Source organism: Anopheles bellator, chromosome 1 (assembly GCF_943735745.2).
Source record: "Anopheles bellator chromosome 1, idAnoBellAS_SP24_06.2, whole genome shotgun sequence".
Lineage (NCBI taxonomy): Eukaryota > Metazoa > Arthropoda > Insecta > Diptera > Culicidae > Anopheles > Anopheles bellator.
The window spans coordinates 44,261,757-44,281,205 of NC_071285.1; the positions used below are offsets into that span (position 1 = coordinate 44,261,757).

The following is a 19,449-nucleotide window of genomic DNA, read 5'->3' on the forward strand; positions in this document are numbered from 1 at the left end:
GAAATTGGGAAGTGAAAAGGACCAACGGGTGGAACGGGTGGATTGGCTAACGATCGCTTCTCAGCGGTCCGCGGTCCGGAAGTGGTCTCCCGTGGCCGATAGCTCTTGATGGGCCCACGGCGATTAGTGAAACGCCAAGTGCACCCGTTTGGGCTGCTGAGTGCCGGAATGAGGTGCACGGGTTTTGTCCATTTTGAGGTGGCATAATTGTGCATCCCGTTTTCCTTAGCGTAAGAATGTGTGTAGTAATTTTATTTTCCTTGTTTAGGTCACAGCAAGCTGCAGTGCGAAAAGCAGTGTTCGTTAAACGGTGATGTAGTCGAACCAAATAGTTCATCAATGTCTTGATCCTGATAGTGACTGGTGATAGTAAGCGTTCAGTGAGGCATCGCGAAATGAAATTCCCGATAGTGCTTTTTGGTAAATCGATGCCATCGCTATGAAACCCTTCGTGGGGCGTCTAGTCTCACGGGACGAAGCCACGGTGTGTCAGCCGAAAGGAAGAAAGCGTAGAAACGGTCGATGCTGTTCCTGCTGATCAGCAGCCATCCATCGCCGGATCGTTGCCATGGTGTCGGCTGCGACGCCAAAACTCGTCCAGATAGTGTAAAAACGTCGGTAGTTCGCCATTTGTGCCGGTGGCATTACAACCATGAGCCTCCATCGTATACCGGATGTCCTGAAGTCGTCCGTGGCCTGGCGGTTGCTGCTGGTGACCGTGTTGGTCTGTGGATTAGCGCGCCCCGCCAATGGATACTTCGATTTGTTCCTCAACCACTCGGAGGTCATCAAATTGATGGGTAAGTGAGCGTTAGCGAGATTAGCGATCACCGGAAACAAGCACCGTTCGAATATTTTTGCCAACCCCCCGATGGTTTGAAAGTTTTTCCATCTAACAATATTTTGTCGTCCCGGATATTGTGTAAAAAAAATTGGCAAAAGTAACTGGAGGATAAACGCTGAATAGAAGTTTTTACTTGTCGTTGCATACATTTAGGCGAATTCGGAGCAGAGTACTCGAATCATAGATTCTGGGCTCTGATCCCAAATAGTACGCTAAGAAAGGCCGAACCAGCGTTCACACTTTTTAGTAGTCATCAATGCTGATTTCAACAACAGCTGGTGGCAAGTTTGTAATGAAAAAAAAATCGTAACGAAGTATAACTCCATTGAAGACTAGTATCCCTTAACATCTATCCGCTATTTGGGAACTAAACTGTAGAGTCGAAAGTTTAAATGGGTTTCCCGAGCGGAGCCACTTCACACTTTTCGATACCGCCGCACCTTTCGGATTCAAATAAATCATACTTTGCGTTGAGATGGACGCAAATCAATTTAAAACATATCATGCTTCGGTCTGCTTGTCTTTTTCTCTCCCCAAAGCATCGTGCCATGTTACAAGATGAAAGCCGAAGGAAAAACCAAACAACAACCGTCAATCACAGTTGAAGAGTTTGTAGGAACAGGCCAATTTTTGCCGGCAAAAAGTTGGAAAACAGGATCTAGTGGTTTGCCAGCCCCTGTGCCCTAGACACACGCTGCAAGGGTTCAGCCCTTTTTTCTACCCTCGCGCATTCGAAACGACCCCACCGCGGAGCACGTCGCGTCCAGGAGAATGTGGGGCGAACGATAAATCCTCCTCCCGAGTAGATAGAGTTGTTTGTTTTTATCGGAATTTTACTGCGCGGCGTACGGGGAAATCCCGGGAACGACGGGGAGGATTTAATTGAAGTAAAAAGTACCTCCACTCTGAGATTTTCGCTGGCTGCCTCAAGTGGGCTGTTTCTTGAGCAGCCATGGTTTTTCGTTTGGTGAACTACACAAAACTGGAAACATGCTCGTGCATATATTATTACCGTGATCGTTGTACCCTACACGGTGTGTGTTGAAATGTTGCTCTTTTAGGGACGGCTCTGGTACCCCGATGGGAGTGCACGGTAACTAATGAATATTCTTTTCTAGCGGAGTAAAAAGTTAAAAAAATGTAACACTCTACCTGAAATCAAGCGCTTCGCACTTAATAACCCGTTACGGGATGGTGAATTATTTATAGCCTACCGGGCAAATGAATCGTTTGTGCATAAATTATGCCTAATCAATATGCACCGGGCCCATCGGTGAGCCATTGCGGATTGGTCGGCACGCCATCTGAGCCGGTTCCCATCATTATCGACGTTCCAACTAACGCCACTAATCGTTCAAGCCGCAGACACATTTTCCGATCCCGGCTCGAGGGCAACACGCATGTGTCAACTGTTCGCGTACTGAACACAGTGGTCAGCGCCGCGCCTGGAGTGCTCTTAATTTATGCCACAAACCACAGCATAACATCGAATTTTCGGATTCGAGAGAAAAGAAATGCTAAGTGGTACTGCCTCGGGGTCTCGCAGCCGAACTATACTCGCGTTTTCCGTTTGAGGTGACCACACTGGGCCGCGCACCGTGAGCATAAAGAATTTATTTATTCCTAAATGAAAAGATCAATTGGCGGGTGCGGTCGTTAGCTAATCGTTACGGGGCGAACGTGCTTGGGCATGGAAATCGACAGCGGAACTAGCGGGCTTCACGGTAAACAGTGAACAGTAGCAACCATATTTCATGTTTCGTGGGAACTTTTAACGTTTGCGAAATGTTTGCCTTAAAGGCAACGCTCTTTCAAATGTGTTTATCTAAATAGCGCGAAACAATTCCTAACGACCTCCCCAGACTCCGGCTGCTTTCTGCCAGAACGACACTTTCCTCTTATTCTCCCAAGGTGCAAATTGCACACCGAAGTGAAAGAACGGCAACAGCGATAATGTTAACGTTTATTAACACGCGCGCTTCAATAAACCAGCGTTGGCTGATAATGTGGCCGTTAAAGACTTCGGGGACCGGCGTAACAAAAGCAGCTCGCAATGTTGCGCGCCATAAACGCGGGCTCGGTGCTCGAGAGCATATTTTCTGTGTTGTTGCTTTCAAAAGATGTAATTTCCTTTGTAGCAACCTTTTGAATGCAGCTCCGTTCCGGGTGCCAAACGGCGCCGTTTCCTTTTGACTAGCGTAGCGTAAAAATTACCATATTTTTAACTTTCTTACGGCGCGCGAATGAAGGCATTAAAATTAGAGCAGCGCACGGTGAGTCATTTTAAATTTGGGGGTCTATTTTTTGCACTCCGTACTAACTAATATCGCACATGGTTTAAGTAAGAGAAGAAAAATGGACATACTTTAGTTACTGTTGCATATTTTATGGATTCAGACACTTGAATACGTTACTGTGACGCCACACTGAACGTGTTCAATGGCGGCACTGTTGGCTCAACGCCGACTGATCCGCGACAATCCGCGAACGGGGCCACCCCGCAGTACCGCGTACCATAAGTACCAATTTTGTTAAAAGCCTTCGAACTTCCAATCATTATTGATTTCCCGATGGCTGTGCGGGCCGTCGTTACGTGTAACTAACGTAAACACTTCCATATTTTATGATCCCTTTGCTATGGCGAAGACGATTCCGGGGTGGCCGACAGCCCGAATGCGTGAGTTGTAAACACAAATCGCCTCCATATAGCTGGGTGGTGCATGGTTGCGGATGTGCAGTAGAAGGAGCCACCGTTATGATTATATGTTGCAGTGGCCATCATCACGAGACGTGCCGCTAGGACGTTAGCGCCCCACGAAAGTGCTGAAACAGCTCAATATCGTGAATTTTCCTCACTTGATTGTGTGCAGGACGCGAATTAGACCAGACGGTGACACGTTTCATGGTTATTATAGGACATCCGCTAACGTTGCTTACTATCGCATGCTACTGGATAGTGAATCATGCTTTACATAAGTTTGTTGATAGATAATAACAATTATGATCATTTAAGGGGTCCAGTAAAAACGAGAATAAAGTGACAAGAACCAAGAGCATTCTGAATCGTTGCAATCATTTTTTGAAAATGTTGTAAAAATTATATGACGATGTAAGTGCTCAACTCCGGCTTGGACACACTCGTGCACATATGCACTTTTACTTCGCCGAAACATTTGTCATCAATGCGCGTGCCAAGATTTTTATCATTTCGCGGGCCTATTTTATGGTTTCGTACGGCAAAGAAAGTCCTACCGCAATGCGACCGTTGCTATAAAAAATGATCGAGGAAATAAAAAGACACCCAAAGAAAGGAGACCATCCATGGGAGACAGTCCGCTTTCTCTCTCTCTCTCCCGACACCATACATCTTACTCCACCATAAATCGACATAAATGTCACTTGAAATCAATTTATTATCCACCAATATTTATTGCCATAGCAAAATGGCGCTGCGTTCGAAGAAGTGTATAAAAGCTGCCACAGGGGTCGGTGGCGCCTTGCGGTGATGGCAGCAAATCGGTCCAGACATGGAATTTTCCCCGGTCCGGTCTCCTCTTTTGCCAAGGCTTTCAAGTTGCGGTTTTAGAAAGCATATTCTCTGTGCGAAAATAATCAACAACGAGCAGGGGAGAAATGTGAAAACTGTAGGAAATAATTCTCCTACGCGGAAATTGAATTTTTTTCGCGCGCGATCGTAGCTTATGCTAGGAATTGGCTGGTCTTACCAAATTTAGTGAAAAGCCGTTCGAAGGATGTGGTTCCATAAAGCATATCGCTACCGTTTTACCAGAAGTAGCCAAAGGTGATATGGCTTTTAATGGTTCAATATCCTGAAAGTAGCATCGCAAACTCACCTCCAAACCATGCCCCCAAGCAAAAGAAATGCTTGAAATTTATGACTCTTCGTTCCCAGGAGCCGTCCACAGGACACAGCTGCTTCAGTGGCGCACAATCGGTGGTGTGCCGATAAGGCTCTTCCAAACAGTGACTCGCTCCATTGCACCAAATGTGTCAAAAAAGCGTTCGGCATCAGAACTTTTGCGCCTCACCATAATGTTTCCTTTCTTGTTTTCGCGCCGCTCGGGTGCATCAGGAGGACGACATCAGGATGCACATGATTTGTGTACGGTTTCGTCACCGTCACGCGGCGCACAGAATCTTTCGGGCCGGGCACGGTGTGGCCGTATATGATACATTGCCGCAACATGTCCTGCATAGAGATCCGCGCTGCGATGGATGGGTCTGGCTCCTTGTGCTAGGCCCGGTTTCTGGGACAACCGGGCACTGGATTTGGCCCCAGCCAGCCAACCACCGTTCCGTGTCACGCGGTGCATGGCATCCGGAAAATGTCACTCGCTGGTTGAAAGTTGATGAAGCAAAGCGTTCTAAATTCCAAACGTGTTGGTAGCGGACGCTCCGCTCGGTCGAGTGTCTTCTCTTTGCGGCAGCTTGGCGTTCACAGCAGGGCCAACATTCAGCCGCTGATTTTGACCCCCGGAAAACCCCCGGTTTATTGGTAGCGCCGGTTATAAAAGCTTAATCTAATGCCATTTCATAAGTTTTGAACTAACTTTATTTTTTATCGCATGCGCCTGTTTTGGTTGTGTCTGCAGCAGACAGCATGCTTTAAAGTTTTCCCGTTTTTTTTCTGCAACGAACAAAAAAAAGAGAGCGTCTGGAAGCCATCCGTGCATGCAAAGTATGTTTATCGTTCCAGGCAGAATGCCAAACGGGAGTGCCTCCGGATGTGGCGTAGTGCACCGAAGCGAAGCACCTATCGGTTAGGAATGTGCCGAAAGACTCGTTTGAATATGAAAAATTGGAGCACATCATATTACAGCACAGGGTATAAAACTACGAGAGGCGTACGGACGTGTTGTGATGTCGTCAGTTGACACACTACGAAGAACGCATCCAACCGTGGAGCGTGCCCTGCAATAAAAATGTATCGAATCGAGTTCCCATCGGCAAGAGATATTAGCCAGCAGCAGGTCCATTAGACGCTATCTAACAGCAATTTATGCTGCGTGATTTTCCCCCGAGAACAAAGACCGGGGCGACGGGGCGATCATAACCGTCTCCGCGGCAATGCAGAACCATTTAAGCGACGGGAAGGATACGCCACCGAACCACTTTTGGGGGCCCCCCAAAAACCTTTTATGCAACGTTGAGTTTTATTAAGTTCCTTGACTCCGGGTTTTCCAATGTGTTTTTGTCGCTCCTCGTTTTGCGCCAATGAACTTCCGGTGCCTTTTTTGCTCCGGCTATCCGCGTCATCTTCACGCACCATAAACGCACACCACCTCGTGCTTGTTTCATAAAGTGATTTTTCGTTCGCATTCTGTTTCTTCTTGTCCATTTCCCTTGTTTCATTTGCTTTCAGCACTCGGGCGCTGGAGCAACACAATTTCGGAAGAATGATCAAACGTAAACAAACCGTGAGTCTGGGCTTCTCGGTACGGAGCTAACTGACACATGCCAAGCGCAACAGTCCGGGCCCGGCGCGCGGGAGGGTCCTTTTCGGGTGGCCAATCCCAAAGGACCGACCAACTTTGAAGTTTCATTTTTTTGTTACGCCACCGAGCTCTTTTCAATTGCAGCTTTGCATTTGACAGCTCGCTAATTTCCCGGGCGCACCGAGCCGGCACCGCCATACATTCACTGCGTGTCGGCCATTTTGGGTCGGTGCGAAAAGTATTCTTTTTATCTGCGAAGTTGATGCGTAAAGTTTGCCCGTTGCCGTGATGATTGTGTCTAGGTCTATTCCATGACGCATTCACTTAAGCAACTCATAACGATCAGCTCCGAATGGGTGGCTTAGCTGGAGGTATCGCTTGCCGAGTGAGTTGTTCTCTATGTTTCCAACGACCCAAACGGAAGCCACTAGCCGTGTGCTGTGTCACTTCCGATAAGATTCCACAAGTCGCCATCTTTTAAACAAAAGTTTGTGACGCCCGGTGTGCTCGGGCACTAATTCCTCCATTCGCCTGCTCTGGGCAGGATAAAAAGTAAATCCTGTTCCACTCCAGGCAGGGCATCCAGCTCACACAGGGGATAAAAACTGGGACGGAACAAAACGAGCCCACCGTCAGCAGCATGGGGCGATAGGATTCGTTCCTGGTGATGAAATCAAAGTTCCTGCTTTTGTAAATTTTGCCCTCCCTTCCGAGGGCAACGGCTCAGGGGTGGTGCTCGGCTTTCGGCTTTGTTTAATTTCATTTCGAGCCCGGCCTTTCCCCATGGCCGGCCTAGCTAGGTCCTGTAGGTGTACCGCCGGTGATAAGACTTTCGAAGACCGGGCCCTACCTCCCGCAGGACCATGCTGCTCCGGGTGCTCCGGGAATGGTTTCAATGTGCCTCTCTCCGGGTGATGCGTGTGCAGTCGGCTGGAAACATCTCGTGAACCGCCGGCGTCTTGCCAATTGTGGGAACGGCTTGGGCCCCGGAATGCCAGACGCCAGAATACTCCGGGTGCCGGGTTCGTCACCGCTCAGTAACGGCGAGTCGGATAGAGGGAAGGGTTCTACATTCAATTTTCATGATAAATAAAATTGATAGTGGCGCTTCCAGGGCGCTACTTCACCCCCGGAGGGGATGCCTCCTGGCTCGGGTTCGGAGTGGTTCGGAGTAGTTTTCCTGGCTAGATAATGGATGCCAGTTTCCAGTCGGAGTTCGCTCCCAGCGTGGCTAGGAAATCCATCGAGAACGATGATAATTGCATTCCGCTGAGAATGTTTCGCCATTTCGCATATTGTATCACACCCGGACCGGCCGGCCCAAGGCGTTGCGCACTATATCCCTCCCTCATGGCGGCCGGGCAGAGAGTTGTCTTATCAATATGGTAATAGTTTGGCGAAAGTTGGCCACTTAACGTACAGAGAAGGGCTCAAAACACCACAAACACCCGCCAGGAGAACCTTGCACAGTCTACACATGTTTCCCGGGGCCGACTGTGGCGTAATTAAATATGCTATTAACCTAGTGATAAGGGCGAGGCTTAAGACTGTGCATTTGAAATAAATTGAAACATAACTTGTTCTTAGTGTTTTACAGTCAGTCTCCCGGCTAAGCCTTTGGGCATGTAGTAATTTTAGTTGCACAAGTGTATATATTTAAATGGGAAACGGCACACATTTCGAGGTGTAATTTAACAATTATTAAGTCACGTGCAATGTTTGGCACCTTCGCCACAATGTGAAAATTTTTGCACCGAGTATTTGTATTTTTGTATCACGTTGTTTGCGGTAAAAATTGGTCAATCAACTTCCAAGGACCTTTATTGTAATAGACTACACTTTGACCTTGAAGAAACGCGTGAAACGAAGGAAGGATCTGATCGCTTCTGAACTACGTCACTTCTCTGTGTGTTCTACAATCAGTGTGTTCTAATATGCTGTAAGCAGTACAAAAATAGCCAATCGAATCAAACCTTTAACTGTACCGTTTTAAACACGACTTTGCTCTGTCAGGGTTAAACATTTTTGTGGATAGGAGCGAGGCTTGAACCCCAGTAGTTACGAAAAGCGAAACAATTACTAAAAGGTTGTCTCAAAAACCTGAACTGGTTTTTTGAGAAGTTCTTGGGAACCAAAAAAATACCGGTGTGATTATTAGCGGCCACTGTTTTTTTTAATATTCTAGTCCGTGACATTCTTTTACGTATTTTTTTAAATTTATTTTGATGCCAATGCACTAAGGTAGACCAACAGAAAACTTGTGGAAAACATTGCTTCACTTCTCGTCGAAACGGCATTCGATCAATCTCTCGCTGCCTTCCGTCTCACTGTGCACCCGCGAATGGCTGAATGATGGCTGAAAACATAAGTAACGAACATCTTTTTTTGCAGCTACGAAACACTGAACTGAACCGTCGAAAAAAAAGCCCTAATAATGGCTATCAATCGCTCCACGAAACATTTGCCCGCTTGCCAGCCCTAACACCCTCAGATGCTGCCGGAAGCGTGGCAAAAGGTGTAATGCGTACGTTTTTTATGTTGCCGTCAACCCGATCTCCCGGCCGCTCGCTGCCGCACATATTTCATCACGATTTGTAAGCTGTACGCTGTGTTGAGTAGCGGAATTCTGCCAACTGCCACTCGCCACAGCCTCAAACGAAGCAGGTCGTTGTTACGCCACCGATTCTAATTTCCAGTCACCACCCGCCCGCGTACGCCGAGCGGAAGTAATGAACTTTGCTAATTGTTTCTGTGTAAGGAAATGGAGAAATTTTGGTCCGGGCTCCACCACATTTGCTGTACTTGACGCGTGCTACCGGAGTCGTCGGTTCAACCCTCCGGGCTCTGGACTGTGTCGCCGTGGCGTAACCAAGAACCGCACCGTAATGGCTGCCATGGTGCCGGATCAGCAAATGAGCTTCGAATTCGAGCAACAACACGTTCGTTGCTTAATCAAGTGCGACATGTTCTGCTAGCTGCCACTTTTCCATTCGTATGCCGTTTGTCATTCCACTTTATGTGACCCGGCCGGGTGCCTTGGCTTGGGTGGTTGATTCAGTGCCCGGGCGAGACCCAGCATCGTGAGCATAGATCTTTCCGGCAACACCGGTCTTTAGTGCTGCGACGCCGACTTCAGGCCGGAGCCTGCTTAGTGCGGAGTCAGGAAACCGTTTTCCGGCAATTAAACAAAGGAACGTGTCGTGCGGGAGCGTTACAACACTTTCTTATTTTGAGACGTTCGCATAATGCTGTCGAGCCACACACAGGGTAGAATATTACATTTTAATTATATTTGAAAACGGTGCTTAAACCGTATGTTTAAACCACACAAGCACACACACTTGTCCCTGGTGAATCAATCGGACTCGAGGAAGGATGCGAAACCGTTTGCGGCACGCATGAGTCAATGATAGTTTCTCGCCGGAGGCTGAATGTGAACCATGTTTGAATTCGCCTTCCATACGCAAGGATATTAATTTACTGACAAGTACTTAAACACTACAATCATTAAGTTCTTATTTCTTATTCTAGACTGTAGTTGGCAAAACCGTCTACTATACGTGTACTAACGATATTTAATGGTAAGCACTTGACGGCATGTACTGATCGTTTATCTTTCCTTTCTCTCTTCCCAGGCATCGAAGCGGATCTGTTTTACGTGCGAGATGGTGCCGTTAATGATTATGCCATGAGCTTTGTCGTGCCAATGAAACCGGGGATCGATTTCCTGCGGTTTTCCTGGCAAAGCCGAACAGCGTACCCGGTGAGTACTTTTATTCGGACGCCACTATTTGATTGATTGATTACACGACAACTTGCTTCTAAATACAGTTGTGTCATAAAACGGCCATTTACTCCTCCTTGGAGATTTTTAACCCTAGCCGCTTCCAAAGATGTTAAACGCTTTCACTATAATCGTGTAAACTACGTTCGTTAACTCCAGCAATGTAGTGCTCGCTTTCCTCTTAGTTGAATCCCTCAACAGACACTCTATCGCGTGCCACGCTATACGACGCCTCACGTCTATCGTAGACGGGTTTCTGCAGTGTTTCGCTCAAAAATCCCTCACGTTGATGATGCGCCAGTCCATCGTGTAAACAACGAACAGCAATTCTGGACCATTAAACCAGCATCGTATCCGGTTCTTAGAAACACACGGAGTGCCTTTCGACGGCTGCTGGCCGTGTCGGGATCTTGTTGGCTTACGTGTCTCGGATCCACGGGATTACACTTACTTGGGCCGTGTCCATCAACAGAACCGCTCATAGTGCAATTCTGCATCACAGCGAGCACGGATTGGGAAGTTTATGTTTTGGCAAAACTGCCGACAGTTTTTCCTATGGTCGGGGCCACACCGTTTTTTTCGCAACAAACCGCGTACTGCGGAGCATTCCGGTCGTGTTTCCATCCTACCGCGATGTGGTTCGCAGGGATTATGAAACTGAATAACCACTGATAGGACCAACCCGAAACTGAATCCAACATTCGGGCACCATTTTCCCGTTTTCCTAATTGGCAGCGCAGGTGCGCTGTGCAAATTTGCTGATCCGCTCTCTTCCGATAAGACGATAGTAGCACAACTTTGACGCAGAATTATAACAGACCACAGAAACAGAAATGTCAGATTTACGAAACTGGGTCAACATACCTCTTCCCGATGCCGGGCCTCACCACAATCCGGTTGGCTTAGTTAACATAATAAAGTAATTTTGAGATAGAAAACCTCGGTATTATTTTTATCAACACGCACAAGCACACAACCCGAGGAACCGGGTTTGTCCTGTTGTGCGTGGTTAGTATTTACCAGACAATAATCTGTATAAGCCCCAACACTGCTTGATAAGCAAACAAGGCGGCCAAAAGTAAAAAGGGAAAACTTAAGCCGTTCCGGAGTCCACTGTGCGGGACGCCACTCCGGTTAGGATGGTTTTCCCGGGCTTTCCGCTGATTTTGCATGTTGATGGGTATTTCTCAAAGTTATAGTCACTATAACAAAGGAGGAAATAAAAACTTTCCACTTCCGGTGTGCTTCGTGGAGGCTCGCGATGAGAGACCCGCGCTGACGCGGTTCGGTGGCGGCGGGCAACGCCTGGTTTTTCCTCCACTTTCCGGGGCCGACTACTTTGCGGGAGGGTGATGAAAAATTCTGCCACGCTATGCAAATGACCCAATGACAATTTCACGCAAACTTTCGCCGGATGCCAGTAGAAAGCCACATTGAAGAGGCAAAAACTAGGGAAAGGTTTGTGTGGAAAGCAAAAACAAAAAAAAACTGTAGCCATTTCAGTGCATTAACTATTCTGTTCAGTGATTTTTTTCTTCGTCAGAATGAACATCTTTCGGCCGGGGGGCTCCGGACACGGACGATTGCAAGCAATTGGGTGTATCATTGTAGTGTGGCGTTTGTTTTTCTTTTATTGAGAGTAATTTATGCTCTACGTGAAACTCCCATGTTTACATCAACGAAAGTTTGGTCGGTCAGGAACGAAACTGTCCCGAGCCGAGCTGGGCGTGTATCCCGTTTGTTTCAACCCGACACGACGTACCACACACGAGACAATTAAAGATGGGTAACGGGGTTTGGGAAACATTGTGAAAAGCATAAAGAAATGGTCTTTAATTAAAGCTGCTTTGCGAGCTTCCATTTCACTTTAACTGCCTTCATAAATTTCAATCCCACTTTCAACCGGCGCCTGCCGGTTAGAGGTCAGCGCGGGAAACCCGAAATGTGTGGTTTGTTTGCTGAACATTGATTACCTCGGCGTACTCGGTGCCGTAGAGCCTTCTCTTTGGGGGCGAAAACAATGTCCTATGGCTTTGGCAGTGGAGCACTTACCACGAGTTCGCATCCCAGGAGATTCGTACGGCAGAAATCGACAGCACTGCACATTTCACCCGGGCAAGCAAGTGTAAAGCCAGGTTCCGGAACGAGGAATTGCCAGAGAATTCAACAGATGTTTGTTCTTTCAAACTACCAATACCTCACGGGTGGGGCAATAATTTTTTGAAGAAATTTTAATGTGTTTGTCCTTTTATAATTTAGCATCCTTCCTTAATGTTGTCGTTTTTTAAGTACTATTTTTACGTTATCTAATGCCTTATTGGGATTAGGTCAACATTATTAAAAACTCCTTTTTTAGTTGTACTACGTTGTGCTAGTTGTTTTAGTTGGTTTGTTTGCATATTTTTAATAAAAGTCCTGTCAATATCAGGGACAGGAGGTCAGGACAGGATGTTTAGATAACCATAGAGCCTGTCCTAATGTAACCTAATTATTAACATAGTTTATGGAGTATGAACCGCTGCAGATCAGGTCTTTACAACAGAATGTGATTGGGGATGCGATTAAGGCGATGCGGTTAGAAGAAGAACTTCAATCTCAAGGTTTGTTCTAGCATTACGTTGTTTGTGTTAAATCATTCAATGGAACTCCTCTACAGACCAGCAAAAACCCATAGATTTATCATGGTCAAGCAATTTGTAATTATGGTTTATGAAACATTCAAAACTGCTGGAACTTTCCTGCCAATGTGTCAACAACTTCTGAGCGTATTCCAACCTTTTACTGCTAAAAATGTAAAGTTGCGCGATTTGACGCAGTTAAAGTCGAAGCAGCATCATCGCTCGGAGTGCCTTTTGATGCTCTGGTAATCAAGTTACACGAAAAACCATTAGCAGCAGTGTGCAACTTTATCCTGCAACACTAATGGAGCAAACAACATCACTTTCGCCGGGACGGGAAGGGCCCGAGCTAACAGACAAAAAAAAGATTAAATGAAAGGCTACACTCGCAAAGCAAACTCTTCAAAACTGCGCCGGCACTAATAGAGTTATGGAGCGAGTTCGTCGGCGGCCGGGCTCTGACGTGGCCGTCGGTCCCAAAACCTTCCGCTTTTACCCCGCGGTAAATACGGAAAATAATGTCGGCTGATTTCCATCCTCGCTTAATGCAATCAAGGCCCCGAACGGCTCTGGTCCGTGTGCCGGGTGACCTTATTCTGCCGATTTTCCATCATTTTCCCCAGTCATTGGGTGCACCTTCGGTTTTCTGGCGGTTGATCCCTTCCCGGCACAGACTGTGATTCAATTTTTCAGCACGCACACGGACGACGGGCACGGTCGGTACAGTTTCAAAAATCCTGCGCAAATCAATTCAATTAATCAATATTGACTCAGGCGCAGATTTGGTGGAACACTCTTGAGGGAACCGGGGACCAGTTTGCGCTATTTAGTATCAGTCGCCAAGTTTTGGAATTGAATTAGGACTCTCTTCGCCCTTTAGGGACGTTCCGAGAAACGGGCCGGTTTATGGAATATTTAAATTCATAATTTCACATGTTCCGTAACTTTTCTCCAAAAGCGCCTCTGAGGTGGTCACATGTAACCCAACCACCATATTTCGACGTCAACAAAGTGACACCTTGGGACATGGGAAACTAATTTGCCGTTCGGTGTCTAGCCAAAACTTTTTGTGGAGCGTTCGTGTAGGAATTTTCAGTTATTGAATAGCCAAAAGCCCCAAAGCAGTGTTGTACCACATCACTTCACTACTTCCGGGAATGGTCCTGGGCTACCTTTTTTCCTAATTCTGGAACCTTCGTAATTAAACCCACGTCTGTTTTCGGCTCGGCAGGGGTAGCAAGAAATAAGGTAACACATAATCGGTTCTGTGCTGGCGGGCATTGTTTTCGGGTGGGTATAGGACACCTTCGTCAGACACATCCTACCGCCCAACACCGACACCGACCACCGAGCCGGAAGTGCCAGCAATGCGCGCCCGGCCCGGCTATTTGTTGCTCGAATTTAATGCGATTACCGCGGACCAGAGCGATGGAAATCAATTAGTTCTCTCTTTGTTGGTTTTAATTAGATTGCGAGCGTCGCGACGGAAATGGTGTTTCAGCGGACGCGCCCAGTTGATGCACTTCACTGGCACTAAATTGATGCTCTGTCCTTGGCCGCGGGAACATCGAATGGATCTTTTTCCATTCCACCCAATCGATACGTATTCGATGTGATTTTATTTACTGTGAATGAAGTTCTCGTTGCGCATAATGGTTACGGAGGAAAAAAACGTCATGAATACATTACGGACGCGCTTTAATTCCGAGTGTGATATGCTTGTCAAAAGCGTTATGCTTTAATTTTTATGCACAAGACCTTAAGGTAATTGGTTACACTTTGCATCGATTTTCTTTTCCTCGATCGCAATCAACCAACTTCCAGAACGTGGGCTCCGGTGGAATGTTTAATTATCCTTCGTTTAATGGACCACCGATCATCGCTCCGGTTCATTAGCCACCGAACGCCTTCCGGACGACGTGGCAGAAAAAGTTAACCTTTCAATCAACCGAACTTTTCGAACGTCTCGCACTGCTCGGCTCATCGGTGCAAAACGCCACCAGCGGAGTTAAATTTTAATTAAACATCGATTTTACATAGTTCCGCACAACTTTTCGCAGTCAACTTCCGACGCGTTCCGTGCGATCGATCGCGCGTTGGTCGGCAAGAAAAGCAAGTGTTTGAGTTTATGAATTATCACTCAGGATCTGGCGCAGGCCCCCGGGTCATCATCATTCCGTTCGGCTCGGCGGTGAATATTAAATTAGTGGCCCGGCACTCGATTCGTTTTGATCTGCGTCCCCCGAGCGAACCGTTTTACACTGGGAGTGCCGTGAAACGCGGTTCCGATTATCACCAATTAGTCGGGTGGTCCCATTCTCCGGTTCGAGCATTAATTTGCACTTTCTGCAAACTCTGGCACCCGAGCGTCTTTCGTTCCGGTCTATTCCGTTCCGTTCTTTTTTGCTTCGGCCATCCCATCTCACTCATCGCCGATCCTTTTGTCTGTCTTCCAGCTTCCTTACACGATATCGGTCCACTACGACGACAACGAGGGATCGGTACAGCACCCGGAGCTCGACATTCCGACCAGCGGCATCATCCCGCGCACGGTCGAGTCCTTCACCGTGCACATCGTTTGCTGGGGCAACGTCACCAAGGAGGTCCCGGTCGGGATCCATTTGCACGTCGAAGGGCCACCGAAGCATAACGACACCAAGTTGATTATCAAGCGAAACCGAATCTGTATCAAAGGTGAGCGATGTCCGTTGATTGCTTCCTTGTTCGGCAATTAGTTCGGGGTGCGCCTGTTCGGAGTCCGTCCGTCCGTCCATTGGTCAGCATGATGTTTCCTTAAACGTCTCGATTGAGAGTTCACCAATCAACACCGATCGGCCGATCGGCTTGCAGCAACTAATTCCGCGCTAAGCGTGGTCATGCAAAATGCATACCAAATGAATTTAAATGGTGAATCCCCTCAGCGGGCCCCCGATTGGTTTGCATGAATTCCTGATTACATTCCCACCGTTGCGGCCAACAATATTTTTGAGATTAGGATGGCACCGACACGAAAGGGATGCTGCGCCATTATCCTGTGCCTGATTTGTATTCTGCGCGGAACGTTTTGCCGGTACTCGGGTAAAAGGCATCCTTTCCGGGTCGGGATGTCTTCATGCGGGAAATCTTGGTCAGTGTCGTGCTGCGGCACGCTGTCAGCCCAAATCCATCCCGAGCATCGTTGATTGCATGATATTCTTCTGATCGTTTTTTTTTTTCACCGGAAGCCAGCATGGATATCGGCTTCTCAAAACGATGCGGCATAAAATGCAAATTGATGGCTTCGGGCGGTGCCCACTTACAGTTTGCCGCTCTCGGATCCTACGGCGAGGCTCCAGATTTCGGATAAAGGTTTCCGTAGTTCAATGCAGCCGAGCGCGTAACACATTCTGTCAATCATGGGCGGGTTAAAATGTATTGATCACCATTGTAGCGCCATCAATTCCATTTTAGAAGCCATTTAGGTCCGGAACATCCAACACCGTCGATTTGTTTGGCCACCGGAAAGCCGGATTCATTTTTCATTTTTAGGTCAAATGCCGGTTTATTTTCTTTGTGCCTTGTCTCGAAGTTCCCAAGTTCAAGAGACGATCTATCAGACGGTTTTTTATACTGATACAGCTCTACATTATTTTTTAATTTAAGGAACAAAATACATAAGGATCCTTTTTCCACCATTATATGTTTGTCTCCTTTCCAGGAATGCTTCCGGCACGGAACCGTCTTCCAGCGGCGGAAATTGCACCCCAGCAAGGACCGGCGCTCCTCGGAGCGGCCGCCTGTGCCCTGGGCCTGGTGCTGGTCGTGGGACTCATCGCCAGTGCCATGTACGTGCGAGCTCGGAAACAAATCCGTCAGGACTCCCTGCAGTAAGTAGCTCCTTGTTTACCGCACAAACCTTAAACTGTTTTATTAAACAAACTAGTCGATTGTAGTGGAAAAAGCGGCCACCAAACACATATTACAGACGAGCAACTAATCGTGCTGTAATTGAATTTTTCTCGTCCGAAAGCGTCGCAGCTAGTTTTGTGGCCGAAAACATGTTTTCGTCACTGCTGCTACTGCTGCTTTCGGGGTTTTTTTACCAACATTTTTAACTGGCCAATGAGCTAATATCGGTCTTGTTGCCCGGGCCCCGGCCAACATCTCCACAACGGTTTCCGTTTCTTGCCCACCCTCGATGGTATGTCGAGCAACATGGCAACATATGTGCGAACATGTTCATTTTATCCATCCGTGGCCAGACGACACGGCCGAGTGGCGTTGTAGCGTGTGCGGGTGGTGTGGTGTACTTTCCCTTGTCAACAGCCACCGGAACAGATTTTTGAAACGGCGAACAACGGAGCGAAAAGATAATCCAGCTGCCAGGATGTTACTCTCCTTCTTGTAGCCGTCGTCGTGCGAACATGGCCCGTTAAAGGTACGGGAAATTTATGCTCCACCGGATTTACGTAAGCCCACGATGCATGACCGGGTCCCTGGAGCGGCTACTACCAGACAATGGGATGTTGCTAGCATCCAGGGTCCTTCGGCCAGCGACCCCCCCGGGGTGCTGCATGCTTACGAAAAATATGTGTCCTCATATGAAAAATCCTTTTTTATTTGTTTTAATGCGTCTATGCTGCGCCCCCTGGGCCATACGTCAATACGTTGTGCTGGACATGCATTTTTGTAATTTCTTATCGCCATGGCGAAAACATGGACACGTGACACGTGATGTTGAGTGTTCCGATAGCTAACATTCTAATCTTGGCGCCATGATGGTGCGTTCCTTCCTTCCTTCTCCCTTCACGTAGCACCAGCTTCACCACGGCCGCGTACGGCAGCCACCAGAATGTCTTCATTCGACTGGATCCGCTCGGCCGGCCACCGAGCGCCAACAGTGGTTCGTACGCGACGATAGCCAGCCTCAACAAATACCCGATCAGTGAGTCAAAAAAGTCATGTAAGTATCCTCGGCTCGACGGGCTCGGTGTGTAGCTCTATTAAATGGCTCCCGTTGGGGAACGGGTTTCGGGCACTAAAATCAACATAAAATGGGACCACTTTTGCCCCTTTCGATGCTCTAACTTTCGCTTCCGGCCACGCTCACTTGCAGGCTTTCGCAGCACTCCGTCCCCTTCGCCGTACGCCACCGCGCTCCTGCCCGTCGGCCAGAACGGGACCGTGGTGGGGACCGAGGCGGTCTACGCTAAACCGGAATCGGCCTGTCCGTCGCGGGTGTCCTACTACGCTTCATCGCAACTAACTCAGGTAAGCCGCCGCTGCTGCTGCTGTCCGGTTTCGAACGCATGCCCTTCGGCGAGTCCCTTTGAACCTCTTGTTCGAGTCGAGTCCAAAGATGGACTCTCTGGACTGCACTCCGCCCAACTCTGATACGGCTTGTCCCTCCGGTGGGTTAACCTCACGAATCGTTTGTTCAGGATACGGTTTGTTTTTTTGGGGTTGCCAGAGTAATTCACCACACCACGCCGGTTGATATCATTTATCGAGCAGCCATAAAATATTCTGGATTTGAATCGCCGAGGGGAGAATATGACATGGCCATGGTCGCAAAAACCCCTAGCCCCAGAAGGGACGCTTTTCTGTGAAAAGCTACTCCTTTTGCAGTGCACCGGAGTGAATGCTCTATACGAGTGCGGCTCACACTGATTGTGATGTAAATTATGTTACTTCTTTACGATTATGTTTTACAAATTCGCATTCACATTGCTTATTTAGCATAACAAACGCAATGTCTTCGGTGAAAAGCGGTTAACGTTCCTCCATAAATATAATTGAGTACGCTCCGTAGATAGAGTCATTTAAAAAAAAAAACAACGTACACCAACCGAATGTGGCCGTCCACCAATTGAACGCATCCTGCGGGAAGGACTGGGCGAATAACCGATTCACCCGATGTTCCGGCGCCAGAGGTGCCCACAGATCATACTTCTCGTACGAGGATTCTGCGAGGCGAGCATTCGGACGCACAAAAACAACAATATTTTACACAAAATACCAGCATCGGCGCCGGCCACCGGTTGTTACATCCGGATGATGGGGCCACTGTTCGCGGACTACACGCGCTCTGTTTGGCGTTGCAATATTAAACCGCACCACAAGTCGTTCCAGGCTAGGCGCAAAATGGTGTCCATTGTTGCGTACTGGTCACGCGTACCACCGCGTAATTATTACTGCGGATGCTGCGGAACTCAAAACAGCTGCGTTTTTGAAACGGAAATTTTAAACCATTTCATCATTGCCGTAAGTTCTAAGCTAAGCGCGTGGCCGTTGCGCTTCATTGTGTTCTTCGGTTCCGATGCTGAAGCGCCAAAAATCGGCGGCCCGTCCACGGGTCGGCTTTCTTATTTATGCTCATCCATCAAAATCATGTTTAGATGCCGTGCCGTGAAAGATACCGTGATTAATTTTCATTATCACGTCCGCCATTTTCTTCTCGGTGCGGTTCAACAAAGCAGATTCAAAAATACAATAATGAATTGTTCAAATTGGAGGCAAAAATGTGGAAAACATTTTCCTTTCTTTTTTGGCTCGCAAGACAGGGGGGTGGGGCATCGGGCTATCCATTCTTCTTACGGACCGCTGTTGGTCGCTGAACTCTGGCCGCTCGTTTATTATTAAAACCTCGGCAAAGCACTGGTACAGGAGCTCAGGCGTGACGCAGGCTTTTCGGTTGCGTAGCGAAAATTTGTCACCGAATTGAAAATTAACCAATTTGAATGGAATATCCTTCGGGGTTCGTTTTCC

The 19,449-nt window shown here is 47.8% G+C and overlaps 1 protein-coding gene across 1 annotated transcript in view; it reads left to right on the forward strand.

Annotated features, from left to right (window-relative positions):
* The first annotated feature begins 652 nt into the window (after nucleotides 1-652).
* The window catches only part of LOC131215686 (tyrosine-protein kinase Dnt), a 40,135-nt gene continuing 21,338 nt past the window's right edge, over nucleotides 653-19,449 (forward strand). Inside the window, exons 1-6 of the mRNA XM_058210077.1 lie at nucleotides 653-800; nucleotides 9,936-10,063; nucleotides 15,159-15,396; nucleotides 16,400-16,568; nucleotides 17,496-17,644; nucleotides 17,798-17,952. Coding sequence (XP_058066060.1) covers nucleotides 653-800; nucleotides 9,936-10,063; nucleotides 15,159-15,396; nucleotides 16,400-16,568; nucleotides 17,496-17,644; nucleotides 17,798-17,952 — 987 coding nt within the window. The remainder of the gene's footprint in view (nucleotides 801-9,935; nucleotides 10,064-15,158; nucleotides 15,397-16,399; nucleotides 16,569-17,495; nucleotides 17,645-17,797; nucleotides 17,953-19,449) is intronic.